General features: G+C 48.3%; 1 protein-coding gene across 1 annotated transcript; it reads right to left on the bottom strand.

The window, feature by feature from the left end:
* Positions 1–643: 643 nt before the first annotated feature.
* ARF1 (ADP ribosylation factor 1) lies at positions 644–14282 on the bottom strand. Its single transcript, XM_048309153.1, has 5 exons — positions 14153–14282; positions 4710–4889; positions 3914–4024; positions 3231–3355; positions 644–2235 (listed from the first exon to the last, which is right to left on the bottom strand). The coding sequence occupies exons 2-5, from the start codon at positions 4855–4857 to the stop codon at positions 2074–2076; spliced, it is 546 nt and encodes a 181-aa protein (XP_048165110.1). The 5' UTR covers positions 4858–4889; positions 14153–14282; the 3' UTR covers positions 644–2073.
* Between the last annotated feature and the right edge of the window lie 7552 nt (positions 14283–21834).

Below are 21834 nucleotides of genomic sequence, written 5' to 3'. Positions count from 1 at the left end.
CGCAGTTTGCCCAGGGCTAGTTACCCTTCACTACAGCCCCAGCCATGGTCCCTGTTACCCACCCGGCCTCCCAGGCTTCCCCACACGGAATTTGCTCTCTAACCTGCAGGACAGACCTTTCATCCTGCAGCTTTCCAGCCTGTGTAATGGGGAATCTGCTGCAGCTCCAGCCAGGAAGACAGCCAGGAGCTGGCGGGCAGCCCGAGCATGACCACTGGGGAGGAGAAGCTGCAGCTGATGGGGAAGGCAGGAGGATCACCCGGAGGAGGAGCTCTGTCCTGGATCCAGAGAGGACTGCAGAAAGGAAAAATGCAAAACAAAGCACTTAGGAAGGCAGAATTCCTATTTTTTCCCCACAAAACTGCTAATTCACAGATCCCATAATTAGATGGGATCAGCAGGAGGAACAATCTGTTGGGGGAAGCGATGGGGCTACTCAAGAAGCTCAAGCTTTGTTGCCCCAGTGACTCCAGTAGAACCCGATAAGCATCACCCACCACTTCGCCTGCAGGTTTCCAACCAGGAATGATGCATTTCTTGTAAAATACAGGAGACATCCTCAAATTTTCACATAAATTGTGATGTTGCTGCTTGGCTTTGGATCCCTTGCACAAAGCTGATACAAACCAACACGATACCAGTGCAAGTTTCATGAAACTTTTTATTCAACAAGTATTTAATTATGATTCTGCCAAGATGATCGAATGAACAGCAAGGCATAAAAAACATGACATAGTTAAGAGATTTTATTCTAATAGCTTTAATTACAGTGCTTGTTTGTCGAAATGAAAACTGAAAACAAGTATACAAAACAGTTGATTACTAGTTGTGTATTGAAAGCAATAAAGGTTTCCACAACACTAAATAAACCAGTTCTGATAGTTCCTCGAGTTAAAGTTTAACAGCTCCAGCTTCTTCAGTGTTTATCAAAATACAAAAGAAAAGAGGTCTTTTTTAAATTTTTCTGATGGCAAATCTGAACCTTGCAGTATGAGGGATGCCAAGGGTTTTCACACATATACAGATATGGGATTGTTCCAAAATGGGATTGAATACTTGTAGAGTGGAATGACTCTCCAAACTCTCATGCTTTTTGTTTTTTCCTTAGACACTATACATAGATGTTTGGTGTTTTTCATGGCAATTCTTACGTTAAGTACAGTACTTTCTGCCTATAGAGCTTAGGGCTAGGACAGGCTGTGCTTCCTGTGGAAAGGTTTTGCCCTCTGGAGTGGTTTATGCACAAGAAAAGTACAAAACACTTTTTGACAAATACGACAGGCTAAAAATGTCGACTTCTGGAAATGATTCAAGTTCAATGGAAACGAGAAATCTCACCTGAACCAAAAGTCAGATGTTTAGCATGAGTCTGCAAAGCTCATCTAAACCAGGCCCAGCAAATCTTTGAACGGTTGTGAACGAAGATGAGCACAGACTACGAGCTACAGAAAGAGCCAGAGATCTACTACTTATGAACTGTTCGTTAAGCAGATGAAGCTAATTGGGTGTCAGTCATTGCTTCACCCTTTCGAAAGAATCAAGAGTCACCACGTTAGAGCTGGAGCAGCAGAAGCGATGTCAAACGTCTGTGTGTTTAAGTGTTTTTACTTTTCCTTGTCTATTTAAAAAAATACAGAATTCAGGTTAAAAACCAACCACCAAAATGGATCTCACAGATCTCACAACCCAACCAAGATCGAATTCAGCTCTACTGCACAAGGACCACTGGCAACCCTTACATGATTAACCCACTTAAATCCCTTCCAGGTACTAAACAGTGACTTGATTCTTTACAATAAAAAAGCTGAGTAATATTGCATAGGAGTACCAGAAACTGCCTCATTGGAAACAAAAACTATTTACATTAAATAAGAAACCTAACTGTTTTCAGGCTTGTATTTGCCACATTTACAGCATGATGCAATATATACTGTGACAAAAAGAAATGAAAACAGCTTCCGGCACTCAATACCACAAAGTAGCACAGTTTGCCACATTAGAGTAAAGCGAAGGGCGAATAGGAGGAAATAAGAGGGAGGGGTGGAAAAAGAGGGAAGAGGAAGGTTTATGGTTTCATTTCTGGTTTCGGAGCTGATTGGACAACCAGTCCAGTCCTTCATAGAGACCGTCTCCACTAGTGGCACAGGTTGCCTGGATGTACCAGTTCCTGTGACGAAGAGAATGCAGTCCAAGTTTGTCTGTGATTTCTGCTGCATTCATGGCGTTCGGCAGGTCCTGAGGGAAGCAACAACAGTCATTCCCCACTCTTTTCACCACAGCTTTAAAGGCATTACAAGAAAGTTAAGAGCTCCCAGAACTTCTCTTTCAGAAAATCCCAGTGATGATTTTGGTATTCAAGCTATTTCCCCAACACTGACAAAAGCCTCAAAGGTGTAACAACCCAATCTAAAGCAGCATTATGGAGTATTTCATAGGGAAGCGAGACAGCTGATGCCTGGATCCAGCCATTCCCCCAGTGCTGATCCAAGCTCACAATTCCAAGGCTGTTTCATTCACTTTCCACTCAGGACTATCTTTTCTGTGACTGCAGTAATGATTAAAGATCAACTTTTATCACCCAGGACTACGCTGCTGAGCACAGCTTCTCTAGAGCCCACCTTTCCTGCTCCTGGACATGACTTAGGGCATCTTCACCCTTCCCAGCTGGGCCTGTGCAATCAGTGGAGCAGGATGTTATTCCCTCTTTACATTTCCTAGTCACATTTCAGGCCCTTGACATTTGGGTTTAAGCTGCCAAGACCTTTACAAGCAATAAAAGGCAGAACTAAGCTAACTCTGAGGCCTGGAAGAGCCCAGCTCACAGGTCAACAGAAGCACATTAAAAATCAGCCCAGTGTTTCCACGAACACCAGCAGTGCCCTCAAACACCCTAAATGAGGAATTCAGGGAGGTTCTGACATTCCAGCCTTCCTCTCTGGAGGAAGCTTAGGCAGGTGCTGTAATTGAGGCATATCAACCTTAAAAATCAAATTGGTAGCATTTTTCCCTGAAACTGAAAATCTCTTAGCGAAGACTGTTTAGAAGGATGCTCCTTTCACATATGAACTTAATTCATGGTTTCCTGCCTTCAACATACCTGAATGGCCATTTACTCTGAGTTTATTTATCATGACACTGAAAATACGAAAATCAAGGTCAAGATCTGGCACTCACAAGGACGTTGGAAGTTTTCAAGGGTTCTGACAGACAGACACCTTTCTTGGGCATACCTGTTTGTTAGCAAACACTAATAAAACAGCATCTCTGAGCTCATCTTCTGCCAACATTCTCATAAGCTCTTCTCTGGCCTCGTTCACACGTTCTCTGTCATTGCTGTCAACCACAAAAATCAGACCTAGAAATAAGCAAACAAGAATAAACATAAACTTGAAGTCTCATGTCTGAGAAAAAGTCGGTTCTTGCTGAAAGTTGGTGAAAACTGGTGTTAGCTTGCATTTGTTTTTGCAACTTGGGTACTCCCTCTACATAACCACTTGGCATTTTCCAGGGAGCAGCGACTCCTGAAATGCTGTGACAGGACTCAAGGACAGGCACGTTAAAAAGGCCCAGCACTGACAGAAGTGACAAACTCTCAGTTCATGGGGCTGCAGAGCTCACAGTAAAGACTCTGCTTTGAAGTGAGGGCAGAGCTGTGATGCTGACAGAAGAAAAACAAACTCCTGAACTCATTCTGAGTCAGAAGGACAAGGAAGACTGGTTTCTGGAATTCTTCCCATCCCTCTTTGAACCTGCAGCGGCTTAAGAGAAGAGCCAGAGCAGCACACAAACACACCCTTTTATAATAATAAATATTTCCACTCCCCTCCAAGAAACTTGCAGAATTAACTTAGTGAAGACAGTCAAAAAACTCTCTTAGATTCTGGAAAGCTGGGAATTAGGTGTGTGGACTCACCTTGTGTGTTCTGGAAATAGTGGCGCCAGAGTGGTCTGATCTTGTCCTGACCGCCCACGTCCCACACTGTGAAGCTGATGTTCTTGTATTCTACTGTTTCCACATTGAAACCTAAAACAGAGATTGTGGCACAAATCTCACTTGAACATAACTGGCCTGTTGTATTTAGCAAGTCACACTCAGATTGTCATCATTAAAAAAAAGTTACCTTAAAATTTGAGTTACTTTAAACCAGCAGAATCCTGTGCTGAAGCTCTCAAAGCAGACAAACATGGGTTGTTCTGCTCCCACCTCCACCCCCACTGCAATCACACCAATGAACACATCCAATTGCTACCTGAGCAGCTAAAAAAAACAAAGTTGCCTAAAAAATCCAAACCCCCCCCACACTCCCCCAAAACAAACAAAAAAAAAACCCCAACCTCCCCTGGGTTTTAAGAACTGCAAGTCAGGTTTCTCAATACCCTCAAATAAAAAAAGAGGGGGAGGGAAAAAAAAAAAAAAAGGTGAATCCTCTGCGTCTCAGTCTGATTTACATGATGTCCCAACAGCTTGGGAGACAAACTGCCCTTCTGTGGCCCACAAAGGCTCATTCCACGAGTGACTGATGAGAGGGAGTGGAGTGAGAAAAGAGTCACAATCTCCTCCCATGGCAGCACATTTGGCTGTGCCACCTTCACACCACGGCTCTAGCAAGTGTTTGTTCTGACAGACAAGTCACTTAAATCAGCTGTGATAAGATACTGCTGAGACCCAAATCTCAAAGCCAGCAGTTAAAGAAGTGTAAAAATCTTACCTATAGTAGGAATAGTAGTTACTATTTCACCAAGTTTAAGTTTGTACAAAATAGTTGTCTTTCCTGCAGCATCCAGGCCAACCATTAGAATACGCATTTCTTTTTTGCCAAAAAGGCCTTTGAAGAGGTTAGCAAAAATATTTCCCATGGCTGAAATATGTTCTCACTGGCCAGTGAAGTCTGGAGGAAAAAGATCAGAATACAACTCATGAGCTACTGACAGTTTTGTTCTGACCACGACATAAAAACCACAAAAAAAACCCAACGTAAGATAATATGAATCATTTATAGACAGCCTGGCTAACACTGAATATTTCCCCCCCACTGAAGCAACACAAAGATGAACAGATGTGTCAAAACTCAGTGCTCATGGCATGACCCAGCTTTAAGTGCTTGAAATGCTTCAAATATTCTTTCAGAGATTTTGGCATTAATTGTTGTTCTCAAATTTTTGCTTGCAAAATTCATGCAGCTGACCACTGCAGGTACTTTGTTCCCCATTGTTATGGGATAATTTATCTGCAGCAAAGTGTCACCATTAAACAAACTTTTCCCAATTGACCTGCAGATAACAAGTTTTTTGCTTAGCGCAGCAATAGCTGGTCCTTCTTTTGGGAAGGAAACTCGGAATACAGCTTGGATTTTCTCCTAGTCAGAACGGTTTCCTTCCTCTCCCTCCCCGAGGAAATGGTCTGTGAACAGCACATAAACACAGAGCAGTTACTTTCATTAACAGTGGAGGGAGGCCTTCTGCAGGAAGCAAATCCACATTTAATCAAACTTAACTATGGAGAATTAACAGCCACATTAAAGGAGCAAGTTCAGAGATGAGCACTTCCTTCACAGCCAACACTCCTGCCTGGGTGATTAAAGTGATTAACGTCACCAGGAGCTTCCTGTTTAGGAACTGCAGAAGCTGCCTCTGCACTCCAGCCTCAGACACTTCCCTGTGCCCTTGGGACCTGACCCCTCCCAGCACAAATTCCCCCCCTTTCCAAACTTACTCCTGCACAGTTTACAGCAGGATTGAAATCACCATGAGAACTATTGCTGTGCTCATACAAGGCATGAAAAAGCAGCCTGGAAGCTTCACAGACACATTACAGGGTGATAGGGACGATTCACACCCTCACTGCTGCTGGGTCTAGAAGCTCTCAGGTGTCAGTTCAAAAAGAAGAGACAGAGCCCAACTGAAAATTCAAGTTTCAAATACAAGATGCACAAACAGCCAATACATTTAAAGCATGAGTTTCCTGTAAACCAAATCAAATTTAAAGCATAACACGAAGTTTGAATCATCTCTGGAAATATTCTGGATTTCACGATGAAGCTCTACTTGAAGCAGAACTCTCCCTAGAAACAGACTTTACAGAATAGCTATTTCAGAGCATTAAAGTAAGATTTGGATTGAAAAGCACACCACAACATAGAAGTCTTGTCCTACTCTGTTTACTGCAGTCCTAGGGATGGCTGAAGCCTGGTTTCCCCCCCTTCTGCACGGGGAAAGGTGTGAGCAGTTCTGTCCTCTTCAGGAAGCTTTGCTGGATACAGTTTTTAACCCAAAAGTTAAACTCTCCAACATTAACCAAGTCACGTGTCTAACACAGGCAGCTCCACAGAGTTGTTCAGAGTCCACTCCAGAGTTCCTGAAGGACGTCAATCCCCACACCAATTTGCTGAAGCAACTCGAGTCAAAGATTCATTTATTTTATATGGCTGAAGCGCTAAAACTGAACTCCTCTACAAATCAGACTGGTGAGCCTGTGGATTAAAACCAAAGGGGAGGTTTAAAAGCTCTATTATTCCACCATTTCCTTTGGTATTTCTGCAGCATGACCATGCATATTCCGCTCTCACTGGAATATATGAAGGCTGTATAAACAGGAAGGGTAATTAGGAAGCAGAGAAAACAGTTTTGTTGCAGTCCCCATTTCTTCACAGCAGGAATCTCCCATCCCAGCCCACAGCACAGTTCTCACCAGGCTGCAGGGCAGGGAGACTGTAAAGCTTTCCTTTGTCTGGCTGTTCATGCCACCTCTATCTCCTGCTTCATCTGGAAAGCAGCAGTCAGAGCTGAACTGTGACCTTTTACCAGAGCTCACATAAAGTGGCTGCAAGAACTTTTGCAGCAAGAGAACCTTAGAAGCCTGCACAAAGAATGCCTTTCTTTGGTCTGCACAAGTTTAAAAGCAAAATAGGTTATCAGATGCTTGGACTGATCACAGTAATTAGTCAAAAGAGCAAAATCCTGTCATTTACATCCACGACATCTTTCCACACACCACAGAAGTCGCAGGCTGCTGAACAAGTTGCTTGTACTTGGCAGTAACAGCAGTGAATCCCGTTAGATCCTTGTTTTCCTGGCAGCTATTTCCAGGTCAAGCCTGCCCTTCACCACTGAGGCTGCTTTTATACCACCAAGCCTCCCTATTTTTACTTTTTGTGAAGAATAAGAAATTGAGATCCATTTAAGCACTTGGTTTCCATTTCCCTCTTGTTCTCTTCCACATCCCTCCTATCCCAACCGATTCTGTAACCTATTTGGTACTTCAGGGTAGGTGGCATTACAAAAAGTCACATTTATTTTTATAGGCAGCACAGTATAGTTTACAGCCCACTCCTGCAGGAAAAGTGTGTTTACAAGTTGACTAAAAAGCAGTTGAATCCTTGCTGTCTAAAAGAAAAAAAAACCAGGAGAAATCCATCTGCAGAACTCCCACAAAATGTTTTGGTTCCCATCAGAGTTCTGTTGGATGAGGCTGGGGCAGGGTCCGCGTCTTCTCCACGGGTGGGACCATCCCCTGACCAGAAGCTGCTCACGTTCATCTCTTCCCACAGGAAAGGAACTCACAGTCCATGGTCTGTACTCCACACTCCTCTCCCTGCACTGCCACAGAAACTGCCTCGATGGGCCCGAGCTGCCCCCCAGCCTTGGCTGCCTCTGTTAATACAGCTCAGCTGAGGGATCATGCGACTGCTCCCTCTGCACTCCAGGACCCAGCTTTAATTCCCGTTTCAGCCCATTAATTGCACCATGAGAACGTGCACAGTTGGAAAAGTCTTAAATTTCCTCGTATATTAAGTTAAGCAAAAAAACCCTGCTACTCCCAGGCACTGCCACCCCTTGCAATGTATATCCTGACTCACCAATATCTCACCTGTATTCCTACCTCAAGTTTAACTTCCTCCTTCCCTCCACCCAAATGTTGTCAGTAATTGCTACACCGATCGTTTTAGGAGCACAAGTTGTATAAAATTCCTGAAAACATAAAAGACTACGGCTTGTGAACTGCTTGTAGTGCTTGAGCACATCTTCAAAAGAGGGATCCATCAGGCTAAGTGGGAAGACTTGAGTATGAAAGGGAACGATTTGAATAAACGGCACGGACTATTTTTGCAGCGCTTGGTGTGTATTTTCCCTCAGCACAAATTCAGCTTCTGGAAAACAGCAGCTCAGCACCCCTGACCAAAGGCAGATCACCCCAGCACTGGAGTGTCTGTCTGACTGTTTGTCCCTGCCCATCGAAGCCCTAAAGCCCTTTAGCACACTGCACTCCACCTGAGCAGCACTAAGGACCTGTCAGGCAAGTCCGGGAAAGATACAATGAGCCATTGGTAAACAGCAGCACTGACGTTCAATGGGCAAGTTGCAGTTTCGTTTCTTGAAACAAAAGTATTTTCAGCCCCCTGTTTTCTAGTAAGTGATACATTTAGATAAGCAATTAGGAGAACAGGCAGCCTTTTGCAGAGAGGCTCAGACCGAGGAGTTAAAAATGAATGAGTGCCTGCAATAGCAGCAGCCCGGTGGTTGTTAAAGTGATACGGCCCAAGAGGAAGAAGCAGAATCTGCTTTTATTAATTGTAGGTGGTTAGAATAAGAGCTCTGAGGAATATCGCAGGGCCAAAGATCAGTAAACACTTAACCATCTGCAGCATTTTATATTTAAACGGACATTAATGCATTTGAATGTCATTTCGTTCAGGCTGCTTATCATGAGAAGTCCAATCTGCTGCCTGACCTCCGAACTCCTTGGGGGAGCTGCTGGTTAACAAGCCCCACAGATGTATGTCCAGAAGGGTGTGCAGGCCATCAAAGAGAGCATAATACACCCTGAAATTCCCACAAAACCTCAAATTTCACACCTCTGGAAAAGTTCTTTTTGACCACATAGAGATTAAACTGTTTCATTTAGGTTTACACCATCTCTTTAAACATACCAGAGACAAAATGAGAGGCCAAGGCAGAGGATGCCATATGCATTATTTACTCAAACTAAACTGCAGTATAGAAATACATTTATTTCAGTTCTGTGGACCAGCACTTACCACATAAAGCTCCCACAGTGAAAAAATAATTATCCAAACTTGCTGGGCCCGTCATTTTGGCAATCTGAAAATCCCAGCAGCCATGAATATGGCAGAGGGTTGGAACCAGATGAGCTTTAAGGTCCCTTCCAACACAAACCATTCTAGGATTTTATGGTTCTATGATAAGATAAGTCAAAGAAAGTTCAAGCCTCTGTCCCTCCCCTGCACAGCAGGCTGAGATGGAGAGGTAGAGAGGGCATTTGCTGTCTCTGGGAGCTGTTCCACCTCCCTGGGATGTTCCCATCCTATTTTAAATGCCGGTTTCAAGGAGAGATAAACACGGCACCACTACCAATGACACACTGTGCTACACAGTTACAATCAGACAAAATATTAAACCCCAACAGCTGCAGGTTTACCAAAACAGCTGCTTCCTGCACCTCATTCCATTTGCTTGGGCACCTTGGCAAGTAAAACTGGCTTGTTTACAAAGGCAATGGATTCATGACCAAAATTCCATCTCCATTTAAAGGAAAATCTACTTGACATTGACCTAAGCATTAACTCCATGTCTGAAACAATTAGAAAACCCCCAAATCCATAATTCCTGGCCTGATCTTAACATACTAGTTCTATCAGTCACAGGGGAACAAAAATGGATCAATTTGTTGTTTACCAGAAATACTGACTGGAAATTCAGCCAGTTATCACTAGTTACCCTGGACCATTCTTTCTCATTTATAGCATTCCAGAATGTTTTAAACTAAATTATCAAGGGAAGCAAAATAGTCACACAAGAGATCACCAAACCAATGCGCAAATAAGAGGGGAGAAAGCATTTTTTAAAAAAACCCATCCAACTTCAACAGCTGTTACTGGTGTAACATGCAAGAACAACTGGCAAATAATTTAAAGTGCAAATCTAACCCGACAATATAAAGTGTGATTTAAAGGAGAATGTGAGAAGAGATCCAACAAGAATAGAACACTGCTAAAATTCAGGATTAATCTACAGCCCCAGTGTTTCACACCCCCACTCAGCAGGGAACAGTACTGATGTGTTCTCTTGAACTTGAAATAATTTCTTTACGGATTAAAGTGTTCTGTTACAGCAAATTTTGGAAACACCTCTTTATATATAGCCAGGGTGCCCCAATACATTATTTCAGTACAGTTACATTCAACTATTTTTAGAAACTGTTTACTGGCCTTCCACACCGGATAACCTGAGACATGACAATTTATCAACTCAAATCCTTTATTAACACTGAAATTTAGCTCAGATAATTTTGATTTGAGCTACTTTAGACTGTATCAGCAGGCATGGATTACGTGTAAGAAGTAAGAGCAGCCAACAAGCAGGCCGGGCCCTTTGTTCACCAGGTGATTCATTATCCTGCACAAACAGGACTGTAATAAAGGCCATGGCAACATCATCTTCCCAGAGCTCTTCATTAATATTAAGTCCTAACTCCTTTATAATTTTAACCATTAGAACCAGAAGAGTGTTAACTGTGGAGATCAACACTGACCACTGCAACCATTTCCCCCCAGTTCACACTGGGGGTGCTTCTGCCAAGCTTGGGATGGAAAAGGTGTCCTGAAGGATCATAATCTGGTTATTTGAGGGAAAAGGGAGCAGCATGGAATTAGAAGGTAAAGATACATAACTCTGCTTGCATCTAAATAAGAACAGTTGGATTCGACCACCAAAGGCTTGCAGGGCTCACCTGAAAAGGGTCCAAAAGCACTGTGCACATCCAAGGCAGAGGGAGGACAAGCCAAGCACAGGTGAAAGGAAATGTCCTTCTCCAGCACCTTTGTTTAACCCAAGGAGGTTGAACACCTTGCTACACACCTTACCCAGACAGGATATTTCCCACACGCTGGAACATTCTCTTGAGAGCAGCAGAAAACAGGTCCACTTACAGGATCAAAACAAGGACAAAAGAGGGAAAATTTCCTTTCGAGTCCTGTCTATTTCTGGGACATGAGAACAACTCGCTCCTAAAATAATGGCCAGAATAAAAAGAGTCCGTACCAAAGAGAGCGAGTTGCTTGACTCGATACTCAAATCCCAAATCAAAATTATTCCCTTATTCTCATCTTCAAGCAGGGACAGCAAACTTCTGCTGACTCACAACAAAGCCTCCAACACTACCATAACCCACACAAACCAACCCACAGGAGAAGCATGTATCTGGTCTGAAAAATATCTTATTTAAAGGATAGGCTGACAGGTGAAAAGCACAGAGGGAGCTGCATCCATGCCCTCCCTGCCTGTAGCTGCTCAGGAAATATTGTGGTGCCAACAATGCAGTTGTGAACCCCGAGAACGGCCTGTGACTCTGTGCTCACCAGTTCAGCACTGGGAACACTGGTGTGAGAACTGGTGGGTACAAAGAATTTATCTTCAGATAAGCAGTGCACAGTTGGGGTGGTTTTTTTGTTTTTGAGGCTGAATTGTTCCCGAGTTCAAAATCTTCAATTTTAAGCCAAATATCCTGTTATTCACTCCCTGGAACTGGGCACTAAGTCAATATTTACACGCCTAGTAAAAATGGCAAGAACTCACACAAGAGCTTCATCCAGCAATGAAACTGGCTTTTGGTTTGGGGGAACTGTCGAGGCAGAGACTCTGAGTTGTGAGGTACCAGAGCAGTGGGTGAACAAGAGCTGTGCTAGACATGAGGGTTTTATTAGAACTGAAACATCAGCAGAAGCTCCACCACAGCCCCTCCGACGTTTGCATGTGTTAAAAATAAGGAATATAATCGGATACTCGCAAGCAGAAAGAAAAAAATGCTGAATTACACAGAAAAAACAGCTGCTGTAGTAGGAAGCTGATTCTGAACTTCTTTACTCATCAGTTAAAGAAAGGGAATGGCTGAGGATGGCGCCAGCTCTAACACAAGCTCTGTAGCATTCCAGGAGCAGAACTTCCAAGAGATTTCTAAAAAAAGAATCACAACTATTCCTTTTCAGACAAAGTTAGCTCACGTTCACCAAATTTATCCACTGTAAAGCAAGCTGGATGCTTGGGAAAGCTGTTGAAATCCATACAAATTCTTGCTTGAAAGCTGATCTTTAAAAAGCAAAGGTCATTTTAGAAATAAAAGCCTCTGGGATGTGTAAAGGTGGTTCTTTAAATTTCACCACTGCAAATCCAGCTGCAATCCTGGGTTGTGAGCTTTTCCTCCTTCCATCAATTCATGTCATCAATGGCTTAGCCGATAATTATCTGTATAAATGCTCCTGCTTAAAGCAGCTGGAGCACAGCAGTTTGGTGAGCTCGCAGGAGCAGAATCCAGCCCCTACTCCCACACACGCTTGGTTTGCCTTGAAAAGCTGTGACTGGTCCTCCCCCCACTTGGTCAGCATGACTAACACTCACAGGGAACTCGGTGCACGAGCACAGCTCCTGCCAGGCCCTTCCACATTCCAACTATTTCACAACCTAGGAAATGTTAAGAGAAACCAATCGGAGGTCTTCGGACCATCTGAGGTGTTTGACTTTTAACAGGATTTACATCACAAACACAAAGCTGTTCTGAGGGGAGGACGGCTCTGCTTGAGCCGTTTTAATTCCTGATGTTCCACCACGGGAAACACCAACAAACTTGGCAAAGCTGTGGAGTTTGAGTTGAAGAGGTTCAATCGAGGTGAGTTTCCTCACCCTTTCACCCAATGCAATTATTCCAACAAGGAAAGCAGCCCAACAGGGCTCTCCAGCACTGCAGACACGTTTGTAGCAGAGAAAATCAGTGGCATCAAACCAACCCCACAAACCTTCCTTTCAGAGAACCCCTTTAGCCATAAGACTGCACTCTTATTTTATTCCATTATAAACTCCCTGAATAAAAGTAAAATAGCAATCCCCCACTTCAGCCACACTTCCTTTTTTTCCCCCCAGAAGTGCTCCAAATCAGCAGCAAAAATAGCAATAAAGATATTACTGAACGACCTTGGAAAAATCCACTTTGCCTCGGTTTCTCCGCCTGGAAAATAAGGTTAATGGAATACCCTGCAAAGGGGCTCTGTGAGCCTCACAAGACAAAGCTCAAAGTATTAAATAAATACCTGGAATTTTAGTTATTGACAAAGCCACAATTTCAACACCAGACCTCTGGTCACGGCTCTTATCAACCTGTGGAATTTGCTTTGGCAGGAGCAGAGCGGCAAAGCCACAAGGTCAATGTCAAACACGACAACATTTGGGCAGTTTTATGGCCCGGCAGAGTTTTGGTCTCGCTCTGCTGGGGCAGAGCCGGGCTATCACTTCATCACACAGAGGTTTATCAGCCCCGAAGTATCACGTTCACCGCTCACGGAGACAGGACGCAGTATTTTCAGACAGAATATAATATCCTCCCACTGGGAGCTGCTCCGCCAAGGAAAGCTGATCTCCCACACCATCAAAAGCAAGCCGATGGATGGCAAACAAGAGTTGTTTGCTCCAGGATAAAGCTCAACTCCTCAGCCCAGCAAAAAAACCCCAACTCAGCAGCCATGGGCTTATGGAGAAACAACCTCTGCCCCACGAGCTTCATCCGAGCCTCGTTTCCCCCACCAGAGGAGGGTTTTCGGGGGGAGAGGAGAAGGAGGAAATGCCTCTCCTTCCTCGGAGCCGTCCACGGGCGGGGCAGAGGCCGGAATGAGCGAGTTTGGGGAAGGGAGGACAAGCCCATCCCGTCTAATCCCATCGCTAGAGGGAGCGGAGCGGGGCCTTGTACAGCTGCTGGCGAGCTGAAGCGATTCCCCTTTCCCACCCCTGCCTATCCCACGCCTTCCCACCCCATCCCACCCACAAGCAGAGAAGCGAAAGGCCCGACTCCCCCCGCCGCCCCAAAGACGTGGAGGGGGGAACGGATAGGGCAGCGCCGCTCCTGGAGGCCTCCGGTGCTGTGGGGAGAAAGGAATGAGTAGAGATGAGACGGAGTGAGGAGGAATTAAAAGGAATGAGAAGGAAAGAGAAGGAAAGAGCCGCCCGGCCCCGCTCCCCCAGCGCCCGCCGCCGCCTCCCCTCAGCGCCAAGGCCGCGGGGTGCAGGCGGGGGCGCGGCGCGACGGGCTGGGGGGGGGGGGAGGGCAAAAAAGACTCGAAAGGAGGGAAGAAGAAGGTGTCGGCAAACCCACCGGCGTCGTCGGGAGCCGCGGGTCTGGCTGCGCTCGGAGGGTCCCACTCGGAGCCCGCTCGCCCCGGCCGCGATCCACCCTGGAGCACAAGATGGCGGCGCGATGCGGCCACGTCAGTGCCCGCCCCGCGCGGGGCACCACGGGGAAGCGAGGAGGGAGGCGGGGGCGCGGCCTGCGGGACGGGGTGTGGCCAAGGCGGGCCGAGCAGGGCCCGGCCGGCGGGGGCGGCGCGTAGAGGCGCGGTGGGCGTGGCCACGGCGGGAGCGGCAGCTCTGCGGGGAGGGGGCGTGGCCTGGGCGAGTGGGCGTGGCCACGGCGGGAGCGGCAGCTCTGCGGGGAGGGGGCGTGGCCTGGGCGAGTGGGCGTGGCCACGGCGGGAGCGGCAGCTCTGCGGGGAGGGGGCGTGGCCTGGGCGAGTGGGCGTGGCCACGGCGGGAGCGGCAGCTCTGCGGGGAGGGGGCGTGGCCGCACCGCGAGCGCGGGGGGGGCGTGGCCTGCGGGTTGGCCACGCCCACTCGGGGCAGCGCGTGACGGGGCGCGGCGCGCGCGGGGCCGGGATCCCCCGGGATCCCCCGGGTTGGCGGGAATGGGGCTGGTGGGGACCGTGCCTTTCCCTTTTCCCTGCACCGCTGCCCCTTCACGGCACCCTGCCCTCCCCTTCCCTGCGCCGGGCGTCCTGCCCCTGCACCGTTCTCCTTTTCCTGCGCCGTTCTCACTTCCCTGCACCGTTCCCCCTCTTCCCTGCACCATTCCCTCTTCCCTGCTCCGTTCCCCCTCTTCCCTGCACCATTCCCTCTTCCATGCAGCATTCCTTCACCTTCTCTGCACCATTCCCCCTTCCCTGCCCCGTTCCCCCTCCCCTGCCCCGTTCCCCTTTCCCTGCAGCATTCCTTCACCTTCTCTGCACCATTCCTTCCCCTTCCCTGCACCATTCCTTCCCCTTCCCTGCACCATTCCCTCTTCCCTGCCCCATTCCCCCTTCCCTGCCCTGTTCCCCTTTTCCCTGCACCGTTCCCCTTTTCCCTGCCCTGTTCCCCTTGTCCCTGCACCGTTCCCCTTTTCCCTGCCCTGTTCCCCTCTTCCCTGCACCGTTCCCCTTTTCCCTGCACCATTCCCCCTTCCCAAAGCAGCCAGAGGGATCCGCTCTGGCCTCTCGCACATGCCGAGCAGTCCTGTTCCATGCCCGACCCTGCCGGGATGCGGGATGTGGGCTTGGCACGTGCTCGCTGGAGGGTTTGCATGTGCCAGGCGGCGTTGGGATGTGTGTGTTCCTCGAGGGAACGCGTGTGTGCACCTCAAGGGCCGTGGGACAGGCACTGCTTTTGGGGGTGACATAGGCTGTGCTGGGGTGTCCCGTGTGCCACGCTGCTTGGGGATGCGTGTGGCATCTGTGCCAGGCAGCATCCGTGTCGTGTGTCATCCACTCCGTGCAGCATCTGTGCCCGGCAGCGTCCGTGCTGTGTAGCCTCCATGGCATGTAACATCCCTGGTGGGCAGCACCCATAGGGAGCAGCAGCTGTGTCATGCAGGAAGCATTTTGGGCAGCATTCATGCCATACACCATCCACAGTGAGCAGCAGCTGTGCCATGCAGGATCCACACCATCCAGCATCCGTGCTGGGTAGCAGCCATGCCATGCAGGCTCCGTGTTGGGTAGTATCCACACCATGCAGCAGGCATCTTGGGCAGCACCTATGCCATGCATCAGCCTCTCCATTCATCATTTGCTCCATGCAGCATCCATGGTGGGCAGCATCCGTGCCATCCAGCATCCGTGCCATCCAGCATCCATGCTGGGCATCATCCATGCCGTGTAGCATTTCTGCCATGCAGCACACACACCGTGTAGCATCCATGCTGGGCAGCATCCATGCCACACAGCATCCGTGCCAGGCAACATCTGTGGTGAGGAGCATCTGTGCCATGCAGCGTCCATGTCATGCAGGATCCATGTTGAGTAATATCCGTGCCAGGCAGCATCCATGGTGAGCAGCATCCATGGTGAGCAGCATGCACTCCCTGCAGCATCCCATGCCATGGAGCATCCGTGGTGGGCAGCATCCATGCCGTGCAGCATTCCCGCCGTGCAGCATCCACGCTGGGCAGCATCCGTGCCAGGCCGTATCCACACCAGGCCTTATCCATGCCCTGCAGTGTCCACGCCGTGCAGCATTGCCCTGTGTGTGCTCAGGGATGTGCTCCTGAATTATATATGTATAAAAAATGGAAAGCTGTCCGTGCACCCTGCCAGGGGGTTCCTGCACGTCCAACAGTCCCAGTGTGCTCCCCACCTTCAGCAGCAGCTGGTCATGACAGATCCAAAGAAAATCCTTAAGGCTTTTTTATCCAGAGTAAAGCAGGACTGCAGGGACGGCCGCCTTTGCTGCTCTGCTGCCATTTCTGTTCACTTCTGAGATGGTTTGGTAAAATTTTTATTGTTTCTGGTGCTAGAAATGGCTAAAAGGAGAAGACTCACCCTGGGTGCTGCTCCAGCCTCTCTGTGCCTCAGTTCCTCCATAGAGGGGAAAATTCCTTTTAATTTTTTTTACCTAGGCAGTTAATTTTCATTATTTACACTAAAATTAATTCATTTTACCTTACAGAGGACAGAGGGAACAGGTCAGCACAGCAGTATCTTAACTCCACATGGAAAGAAAATAATTCACATCCAAAGCCCAAGAGATCGGTGTAGAAACAACTGTGCACAATAAATTTAGCCTTATCTCCTTTCTGGTTTGGGTTAACTTTGAGATAAATCGAGGTCATGTGCTGTCCCAGGCTAAATACTAAATACTTCCTCTGTTAAAGACAGGAAGAGAAGTTTTGAAACACAGCAGGAAGCCACCAGAACTTCTTATTTCCAGATTTCCCCCTGATGCTCCTAGGAAATGAATACCTCGAGGAGCTCCATCCCCTGTCCGATGAGGCTGAAAGCACCCAGCAGCTGAAAACATTACACAGAGAAGGCAGGCAGGCAGATGGGCATGAGCCCAAAAGCTTCTTTTCCTAAAAAAATTGGGTCACATGCAAGAGATATGGCAGCAACAGGGCTGAGAAGTGTCAGGAGAGAGCCTGGGCAGGAGGCAAAACCATCCCTGTGCTTCTCCCAGGGAGGCACCACCCCCGTGCAGAGCAGGTATAAACTAGTATTACTATTTTGCTTAAGAAAGCGCCTAAATTGCATTAAATCTCCCCAGAGAGTCACTGGGCAGCAGCAGCACTGATGTTCTAAGAAAGTGATGGCAAAGACACACTGAGAAATCGAATTAATCCTGTTTTCCTGCACTGTGGAAGCTGACCTGGCTGAAACAGGGCATTTCAGGAAGAGGAAAGCTGTTCCAGGGGACAGATTGCTGCCCACCCCGATGTCCAGGCATGGACAGCTACCACTGGGATCACAGATGTCCCTGTCCCTTCAGTGCAGCCTGGCTTTGTGACCTGTTTGGGACACAGCATCCTCCAGGACCTGGTTTAAGACAAACCGAGTTGAACCTAAAATACAAAGTGGGGTTTAAGGAGCATAAGGAGAATTTGCACTGGCTCAGGGCTTCTGGGGAAATATCTGCCTCTGTCCCTGCTGGACATTCTGGGTGAGCCCTGGGGCAGGAGCTGGGTTGAGAGGCTCTGTGTGTCCGTGATAGGAGGAAGCTGCTTTCAAATCAACAGCAAAACCTCATTAGCGAATTTCTCCCCATCCCCAAAGCTGAGCTGAGCAGCCCTTGTTTCACAGCCCTTCTCCATGCCCGGGCGGTGAACCAGATCAGGGCTGCTCTGAGTTAAAAATAACCTTTCTCTCATTTTCTTTCTCTTTTTCTTTTTTTTTTTTTTTTTTTTGTGCTTTATTTTTAACCCAGAGCAACTCCTCATTTTAGCTCACTCAGGGGAGAAGATGCTCAATCCCCCCACCCCAGCAGGGTGAAAATCCAGCTGGTGGAGGTGCAGAGCAAGTCAGAGGAGGTTGTTTCACTATCATCACCTCTGATACGTCCCCAGTGATATCTGATTTCATTGTTATCACCCTGTGGAGACCCGAGTGGACGCTGAGCTCCAGCCCCCATCCATCTGATTCATTCCTGAGGCTGCTGCTGTGATGCAGCTGGAACCCTTTGCCCGGTGACTCACAACTTTCATGGAAAGAGGAAAGAGGCCTCAGTTTCTTTTTCAGCTGAGGGAGCAGACCTGCCCCTTGCTTTCTCCACCCTAAGAAAAACCCATGTGGGAGAAGGCAAAACCTGGAAGGGACCCCTCAGGGCAGCTCGGCTCATTTTCTGGGTGCTCCCAAGGTTCCAGACAGCCCCTTGGCTTTTCCTGGGTGGCCGCTTTGGAGCTGGAGAATTTTCCACCCCGCTGGGAGCCTCTGATGACAAATCTGCAGCTGAACTACACCCTGTTCTCACTGCCCTTTTGGAAAAAAAAAAAAAAAATAAAAAAAAGGAGTGTTTGTGCAAGGCGATTTCTGAGGTTATAAAAATATCACCCGGAGTTGCAAAACGCTTCCCAAGCCCTGCTTTTCCTTCTGCATCTGCCCCGAGGAAAAAATACCACAGGCTGCCTTTGCTCTTACTTCAGGGTCCCCCAAAATAATCTTTTCTCCCAAGTGTGGGCAAGCTGTCTTCATTGAGAAGATTCTTCATGATGATGTTTGACATAATGGGGTGGTGGAGACCTCTGAGCAGGTGGCAGCGATGTCCAACCATGAAACCCCTCCTGGTGGTGATGGAAAAGTAATTTTGGGGTGTTTTGGGGTGGACACCCACGTGGAAGGGGCTGAAGGACACCGGGGGCCGTCACTGCTCTGTTTTCTGCTGCCCTGGAGCTGCTGGTTGCTGTCAGGTTGAGGATTTCTCACCTCTGAGTCTCTCACCTTGAGGTGAGAATTGCAGTTACTCACAGGAGCTGAGAAATTACACCACCCTCCACCACTCCAGGGATTTGCTATGTTGCTTACCAAAAATAGCAATGATTCCTGGGATTTGTGGTCCTGGGGTCACCTCTAGATGGGCTTGGGCTGTGGAGAAGACGACAGATCTATTCTTGCTGCTCATGTTTTACCATCCTGGAAGAAACAGGAAGGTGGAAAAAAGGAGAAAAGCAAGAAAAACTCTACATGGCTGCCTGGAGAGGCAGAGAAATCAGAATATTTGCAGCCAGAGCTTTTATTTTGCCACGGTTTCTCCTCCCAGAGCCTGATTTAGGTGGCAGAAGGATCCACTCAGCTGGAGCACCTTTGAGAGCAGCTCAGCTGTGGGGCTGAGGGCTGGAGAGCAAAGGGAGCGGATCGGTTCCGTGCTCCTGACGCTGACTCCCCAGGGATGTTGGCAAAATTGCCTCAGCTCTCTCTGCCTCATTTTTTTCCCCTCCTTCATTTGGAAGCAGCTGCACTTCATGACTCAGTGACGTGCAGGGTAACCTGGTAGTGAGGAGATGTTTAACATCAGCACTGCTGACACCTCTGGAGGAAGCTGCAGCAGCAGCAGTGGGGTGATGCCCTGTTTGGGCAGCCTTGGTGATGCCTTTTGGTACCCAGGGAAGGTGGATTGGACAGGAAAAGTTGATTTTTGTGCTGTCATAGGATCACAGAATGGCTTGGGTGATTAAAGATCATCCAGTTCCACCCCCTGCCATGGGCAAGAACACCTCCCACCGTCCCAGGGTGCTCCAAGCCCTGTCCAGCCTGGCCTTGGACACGTCCAGGGATCCAGGGGCAGCCACAGCTTCTCTGGGAAATCTCTTCCAGGATCTCTCCACCCTCAGTGGAGATAAAGAGGAGGGATTCATCCATCCTGCTCCAGACATCACCCAGTGGGCTCCACCACCGGGGGAAATGACCACACTCAGCCAGAGGGGTTCCCCTGGAAGGACAGGCATGGATCAGTCGTGTCTCCCACACCATTTTGACCCCAAGCACTCAATTTACTCAGCATTTAGGTTGGAAAATGTGCTCTGGCTGGATGTTCTGCCTGAAAAACACCCCTGGCCTGTTCAGCCTGCCCTGTAACGCAAACATCTGTGGTCCAGGAGCACTCACTGGCTGCATCTCCTCCACTTCAGATGCAGAGGTCTCACCATCAGCCATAACCACAGCTGGCAGCATTTGGGGCATCTGCAACAGTAGAAACACATGCCCGAGCACCCATCTCCTTTTTGGACAGCTAGACCTCACCTCAAAGGGGTTGATGAGCTGAATTCAGCAGGGTGGGGAGGTGCTGAGGCGAATTGCAGCAGGTCCTGAACATTCCGAGCTCTTGTTTCAGGAGTGAGGATAACACCAGTGTGGGAGCCCAGGGCCTCTGGGAGGGGGGTCCTGCAGCTCAAGGCTGAGTTGGTGCCATGAATGGTTGGTGCCTCCCTCCACCTTCTCCAGTTTGGGGTTTTTAGTGTTTTAATGTCGGAGGTAACGTGGCTGTGCAGCTCCATCAGGTGTCCAGATCCAACCACCACCGTTCCCTGTCTTTGGGCATCCCCAAAGGACACCAGCTGCTCCTCAAGGTCTCATGGATTACCCATGGAAGTATTTGATGGGGTCAGGTCCTTAGGGATATCCTGGGATCCCCAAGGCTCATGCACAAGGATATTTGCTCCTGTGCCCTGGAATCCCTGGGCTGCCGTGAGGATTAGAAATGCCCTCAACTGGGGAGTTACCTGAAGGTCCCACAGCCTCTCTCTCCCATTTGGTGGCTGACTGCTTGATTTATGATCTTGTAGGGTATTCTGAGTTTTGTCTGGTCTCTGGGACCAGTCTGGTCTCTGGGTTGAGCAGTGCAGAATAAATCCCCTGGTCTGGTCCTGCCCCCAGCCCGTCAGACACTGCTGGAGTTGTTTCCTGGGGGGAGATGCTCTCTGAGTGTAAAGATGAAAGGTGGGAGCATTAAAACAGAAGGTGGGAGCATTAAAACATCCCATTTGGAGAGCTCTGAATTTGCACAGGGCTCCATCAGGGAAAGCTATCTGACCATCACCAGGGCATCACGCTGCTGTGTAGGATTTCTTGTGGCATGAATCCTCCTGCTTTTAATGGCCACTGACAGAAAACCTGGATTTTTAAAGCTCGGCTGAAATATTTCCCCTCCATCAGCACAGTGCTCTGAAACCCCAGCAAAGCTGCCACCTCAGGAACTCTTAATGTTGTGTCCTGTCACTCAGGACACTCTTCCAGCCAGGATTCCTTGTGAAAAAGGAGGAAGGCTCCTCCTTTCCCCATGAAGTCTCTTGGCTACGGAGCTCTGGAAGAAAACATCACACCAGCGGGAGCGAAGTTATTGCCACAGGGTTTGCCCGGGTGGGAACGACATCTCGCCTGCCCTCCATCATCAAAACCTCATTAAGCTGTGCAGCCACTAATTGATAAACCCAAACCTGACAAGGAGGAGACGGCGGCCGCCCTGGGACCTGCCAATCAACGTCACAGCCGTCCCAGGCCCCGGGTGAACTCTGACCGCCAGCAAGAATGACGGCGATTGTTCCGTTTGGGAGGGGAGGGATGGAACCCGGCCTAATTATAACATCAATGTCAGGTCACAGCCCCCCACTGGACACCTGCCTGATGGAGGGAAAAAATAACTCCCAGACAGTGGTGATTGGGGTCCAGCTTCTGTTTCCAGGCTGGAAAAATGTCACCTTGAAGGGCTTTGTTCAGCCAACGCCGTTTTTCTGGAGGGCAGAGGATGAACATTGCAGGAGGC

The sequence above is a fragment of the Corvus hawaiiensis genome, chromosome 1 (genome assembly GCF_020740725.1).
Source record: "Corvus hawaiiensis isolate bCorHaw1 chromosome 1, bCorHaw1.pri.cur, whole genome shotgun sequence".
Lineage (NCBI taxonomy): Eukaryota > Metazoa > Chordata > Aves > Passeriformes > Corvidae > Corvus > Corvus hawaiiensis.
This window is presented reverse-complemented; position numbering and strand designations above follow the sequence as displayed.